Raw genomic sequence first — 6,000 nt, 5'->3', positions numbered from 1 at the left:
TCATAAGCCCACCTCCTACGCAGCCAAAAGCGATACGTAGAACAACTTTATCAATTTTATCAATAAAAAAGAACAACTTTATCAATTTAAATCTCTAATAGTGAAATTTAACTTCGGTAACAAGGGGCAGAAAAGAAATACGAGGGAGTCTGTCTGTCACTCAGTTCCATATAACCTTTTCCTCCCCACAATTTTTTAGCAAAAGATTTCTCTCCGTTATCTAAAATTGCTTTAAAGATATTATTTATATTTAAATAAGCATAAGAAACCACCAAATATAAAGGAAAAATCCCACAAAAATTCAATTTGAATGTTAATACCCCAAATTAAGAATTCCTACATAAATGTGTTACTATTTGCTTATCAAGTGTAGCCAATAGCTATTGAAATATAGGAAACAAGACTCATTTGGGATTTTGAAATTCAAGTGATATTTTTTGTAAAATTTTCCCAAATATATGTGTGTGTGTGTGTATATAAACACTCCACCTACTTTCAAGTCTGAATTATTTGTAGCTCAGTTCATTACAGACAATCAGAAAAGGGCGCACTTAAAAAGAATATCTGAACAACTGCTGTATCCAAAGAAACTGAGCAAGTATCAACATTTTAGATAGAGGTTTCCATATATACATCACAAACCAAAAACATTATCATATCAGAAAAGCAAGCTCCCCCAAGCCGCCATGAATGCAAACCCGCCAAATGGAGCCAATCTTGCATATTTCCTGTCTTCATAAAATGCCGTAGCGTAACACCTGAACATGTTCAACATATACTTTAAGCATCTTCAATGGCACAAGCAATATTTACTTACTTTTCCTTTCCTTTTCTTTTCTTTTCTTTTCTTTTTTTAAATAAAAATCTTTTAGCGGAAAAGTTAGAAAGCAATTTCATCAACCAGCTAGAAGGCAGGCCTATTTGTCAAGCAATGGATAAGCACACCAATGAAATCCCTTCGGCCGCAGCACAGAAAGTTTCAAATTCATACAAGATATTTTTTCTTAAAAGAAGAGACTGAAGTAAAGTTTCTAAGTGGTTTGACAAAAAAGGTATCTTTGACGACTTCAAATTACCTCCTACTAAAAGGAAATGACTTAGACTATAATAAACTCAGCTAAAATTATCCTTAAGATGATATCAGAGCCTTCATAGACATGGATCCCAGAGTACCATCTTTGTTATGTCCATTGTCTTGAGTAAAATTAAATTTTGGCAAAATGTATGGTGAACTTTTGTTTCACATTTCAAGCCAAAGGGCTTTTATTTGGCATGGCTTTGCTAAAGATTGATAAAGTCATTCACAGGCCATTAACCACATTACCACAACAGATTTTGTGATTAAATGATCCTATACATGTGGTTAATTAACAACCAAGTGCAACATATAACATATTTAAGAATAGGCTTGTAATTTGTTCCCAATGTCGTATTTCTAACACAATTATTTAGTCGTTCAAAATAGATATAATCCATATCTATCATAATGTCTTGGTTTCAACACTTTCACATCATATGTTTCCCCATCCCTTTCAGCGAGTTCTCAAGAAAAACCCTTGATTGATTCCAAGATTTATGAAGCTCCCCACCCCGCAACGGGAATTAGTTCAATCATCCGACCCTGGTGACTAATTTTACGTTCTGCACAGCATTTGTTTCAGTTACACTAAAGCATGGGCACCCTAATATGCCTTGAGTCCTTGATAACTTCATATTTTACTTAGGGTGTGTTTGGATGAAACCAAACCGTAGTTTGAAAAAGTGATTCTGGAAAATAGATTCTGGGGAGAATAGATTCTGTGAAGAATAGATTTTGTAAAAAAGTGATTCTGAGAAGTGAGAGTGTTTGGATAGTTGTTATCAGAAGCACCTTTTATATATACAAATTACTAAAAAAAGATATAAGTTAATATGATAATTACAAAAAAAATAGATTTTATGATATATTTTAATTTGAAAGAATAAAATTGTTAATAATATATTTTTTACCAACATAATTAGTAATACATAAGATAATATAATTAATAAATAATTAATATGTATATATATTTATAAAATATAATATTAAATATGTTTATAAAAAATATGTTTATAAAAAACATAACAAGATACATATCCTATAGGCTCTCACTCTCCCTTTTTTCTCCAAAAGCAAAAATTTTTTGCTTTTTCCAAAACCATGGTTTTGGAGCCAAAACCATGGTTTTGACCCAAAACCATGGTTTTGATTTTTGGATGGGTGTTTGGGTGACTTAATCTCCAAACCATGGTTTGGGTCCCCAAACCATGGTTTGGGGTGTCACCCAAACACACCCTTAAACTAGGGATGTTACATTGCATGACATTACATTTATTTGTTTCTTTCCTTCATAGCTTGGGACAAATGATTTTAGATGCACCCATTGCCAAGGCAAATGGAATCAGGCCATACCTCCTTGAAAGCTGCTCACAATTGAGCATAAGCTTGCGGGAGCAATTTTTTAATGGTACAAGGTTTTTCTGAACTAACTGTGAATTAAAACATCATGCCAATTAATTAGATTCGGCCAATTATTACTCAATTAGCCAATCTTCCTGTCACTGATTGTTCAAGGAGGTGAAGCATCCAAGAGGCCTAGTTTACAAGATTTATAATCTAACCAGGTATACTGGATCATGTGTGTAGTATGGAGTTTCTTTCCCCTTGCCTACAACACGGCAAACTCAAAAGTTGTACTTGAATGTGCCTTCAAACAAGGCAGTCTCAGGTATACACCTACGGGCATAATCTAGAGTAAAAATTTATAAACACAACGGATTGCACCATAGTGCATACAGTTTTGTCTAGCTTGATGCTCGCTGAGAAGTCAACTATAATCATACACACATGGAAAGGGATCATTATGTTGGAGACAAACATTTAAGGACCCAATAACTTCATGAATTTATATGCTCATCCTCATACTCCAACTCTCTTCGTACTTCCTCACCCCACCCCACCACTGAAGCAAAACTCTGGGTTCCTAATATCATCAAGGACTTCAAACTTAACTCAATAATGATTCAAGCGACTAAATCAATATAGCATATCAGCGACGAAGCATTTCCTTGGTTGTCCCAAGATAAAGATATAAAAGCACTTTCTTTGTTCGTCATTGTTTGCATAAGAATAAGAGCTCAGTAGCCGGAAAGGGATCAAAAAGTTGACATCATGAAATTTGTTCTTATAATCAAAGCTCAAAGAACAAATCACTTCTGAGAATTACTTTGGATTTAAAAAAGAACAACCTTAACTATTAAAAAATCAGCTGGGGCTAAGAAGTATAGAGCATAATACCAATACGCAGGTAAAGCAAAAGACAGCACTTACGATCCAGAAAATGCGAGAATTCCAGTTGTTAGAAGGCCTCCGAACTGCTCAAACAGAAATATTACATCAATAACCATAATGAATTTCAACAGGTAAAAAAATGAAAAACAGCTTAAAGTAACTAACAGCAACAGCAAGAAGAAAGAATGATAATTATAATAAAAATTTGGGAACTCACAACATTGGGATATTTAGCAACAGGAGCAGCAACTAAGGCCGCGGTGTGAACCAAATGGTAGAGCGATGCAGTATGCCAGACCTTCACATTGTTCCCATTACCCAAAAACAACAGAAAGAAACAATCAATTGAAGCTTCGTGATAAAAACAGAACTCAGACGAGATAGAGCAATCAGAAAATGGGAAGAGACTTCTTTGTAGGCAGGGTTTTCGGGCTTGAAGACATGGGCGCCATAAGTACCCAATCCAAGTGCCGCTACTCCTGTTTCAGTGAGGCAGCGAGTAAGAAAGTGAACTCCAGGTTTTCTCTCAGAAAATTCGCAAATTAGAACAACAGATGCAACAAGAATGGATGTAAAGAACAAGAGAACAGAAGTATGGTGGACCGAAGGCAGCGATTACCAGAAATCGCCGCAATTTTATGCCATACTTGAGGATCCATTTGAACCATGCTTCTACGGCCTCGTCCCCACCCCAAATGCCAAACGGAGAGAGGAGAAAGAAACGCCGGAATGCCCTCGGTTTTACAGTTGACTCAAGGATATAATGGACATTTTAAGAATTTACGGAAACAAATCTCTTCGCTGCATTATTTTGTGCTGGAATATTCCGGCAGACTTTTCATCAATACATACTATGAATTATCATAATATATAATTTTAAAATTTATGAATTTATATAAATAATCATCATTATTACACATTATTTTCCGAACTCAATCCAATACAAAATAAATATAAAATGTGTTAGTTGCTTTAAATTCAACTAATCAGCATAACATATGAAATAAAATTTAATAATGACATTAAATTAAATATGTCCAATAGATGTAAAATAAGAATGGAAATATTAAATTATTTTACTTGTTCATGTCAAACAACCTACAAAACATACATTGTAGCGGTCAACTTTTGTCTTGTTTCAGTTTCACTAATTGAGAACTTTTCTTTTTGTTTACAACTAATTGAGAACTTTAAGCAGCTGTAAGGAAAATTTCATTCAATACACAGCTTATGATGTTCTAAATAGCCCAATAGGCATATAACAAAATTGCAACTTGTGTTTTTGGTACAATATAAAGTTCCATGTTGAGGAGGGCGGGAGGCTTTAAGTAGCCCAAATGTTGTCTTTTTTTTTTTTTGAAAAAATAAAAGTACAAGTCCAACATCCATTTCCATACTATATCTTGACTGAAAAAAAAAAAAAAGCCCTGTCCAGCCCAAGAAGAAGAATATAAATTCAAATATCGAGAAGTATATTTATTAAGAAGGCTTTAACCTTAATATTCTTAGTCTGACAGAGATTAGTCTCAAACCTAAAGTAACTTGATAATACTGAGTTATATTAAAAAAAAAAAAATACAATTGCTTAGATCTAATGAAAGGAGTTAGTTCTTCACAACTTGGCGAACCAAAGTTTAGATCTCTACTGAGAGGGGTAATCATATTTAGTTTTTGATAGTGTTTCGCATATGATTGCCTTTAATAAAACGATATCTAAACATAGCAAAAAAATAAAAAATAGAATAAATAATTCTATTACTCACATGAGTTGGGTCTAATAAAAAAAATAATATCTCACAACATGATGAACTAAATTTTGAATTCCTATTATGAGATATATCCAAATTTTTGGGTTGTTAGAATTTAAAAAAAATTAAAAAAACTCATTTTGACTAGTTTTCTATTGGGTCACTCTTCGGCCAGTTTTGGATGTTTCAAACTAGACATATGACTGGCTGTTAAACATAAGACAGTTAGCTATGAACGCATGCACCGAATTCTAAAACACAACTTGCATGCTAAAAATAGGCTTCTCCTACTCAATCTAAGAATTTTGAGAAGCAACCTTAGTAGGGAATTCATGAATAACATACATACCACTCGTAATAACATACACTGTTTAGACAGACCATTATGCGGTTTAGCAGAGCGAGGTGGACCTTTGGCCAATAAAACCGTAGGAGTGGAAGGAACAGAGAGATGAAGTTCCCGTTCTTGTTGCAAAACAAGAGAGAAAACGCGGTTAATAGGCGGAAGCGGATCAAGGAGCATGATCTGAGACTTTACAGAGGCGTACTACTCATTCAATCTTCTCAAAAACCGAATCACATAGTCCTTTTCTATATGAGCTTGAGCACTATCAGTGGATCCACAAGAACATGCTTTGATTGGACGAATATTTGAGAGTTCGTCCCACAAAATTTTCAACTAAGTATAATACTCACTAACAGTTAAAGAACCTTGTCTCAAACTATAAATTTCTTCCTGAATTTCAGCAATGCGGAAGATATCAGATTGGGAGTACCTTGATTGCAGATCTTTCCAAATCTCTGAAGCACTATCAAGCCAGAGAATGCTCTTTGCGATTGTTGGAGTGAGAGACTTGGTCAACCAGCCTTGCACAAGATTGTTGCACCGCTCCCATGCCGGAAAAAAATTGTCGGTGGATGAGGGACGAGAAAGAGTACCGT

The 6,000-nt window shown here is 34.5% G+C and overlaps 1 protein-coding gene across 1 annotated transcript; it reads right to left on the bottom strand.

Annotated features, from left to right (window-relative positions):
- Nucleotides 1-455: 455 nt before the first annotated feature.
- On the bottom strand, nucleotides 456-4,008 carry LOC114729187 (transmembrane protein 256 homolog). Its single transcript, XM_028916162.1, has 5 exons — nucleotides 3,930-4,008; nucleotides 3,719-3,789; nucleotides 3,528-3,608; nucleotides 3,350-3,393; nucleotides 456-758 (listed from the first exon to the last, which is right to left on the bottom strand). Exons 1-5 carry the CDS (start codon nucleotides 3,976-3,978, stop codon nucleotides 659-661), a joined length of 345 nt encoding a protein of 114 aa, XP_028771995.1. The 5' UTR covers nucleotides 3,979-4,008; the 3' UTR covers nucleotides 456-658.
- Nucleotides 4,009-6,000: the final 1,992 nt, after the last annotated feature.

The sequence above is a fragment of the Neltuma alba genome, unplaced genomic scaffold, assembly GCF_004799145.2.
Source record: "Neltuma alba isolate B1F8T4 unplaced genomic scaffold, ASM479914v2 tig00012612_pilon, whole genome shotgun sequence".
Taxonomy (NCBI): domain Eukaryota; kingdom Viridiplantae; phylum Streptophyta; class Magnoliopsida; order Fabales; family Fabaceae; genus Neltuma; species Neltuma alba.
The sequence above is the reverse complement of the archived record's forward strand: the minus strand, read 5'-3'. Positions and strand labels throughout refer to the sequence as shown.

Bases quoted from the DNA above. Each gene is read 5' to 3' on its own strand.
- LOC114729187 (XM_028916162.1), bottom strand. From the start codon at position 3,978: ATGGTTCAAATGGATCCTCAAGTATGGCATAAAATTGCGGCGATTTCT. The intron at 3,394-3,527 runs GTGAGTTCCCAA...CTGTTTGAGCAG, and splicing joins TTGCTAAATATCCCAATGTT to TTCGGAGGCCTTCTAACAAC. The intron at 759-3,349 runs GTAAGTGCTGTC...GAACATGTTCAG, and splicing joins ATTCTCGCATTTTCTGGATC to GTGTTACGCTACGGCATTTT.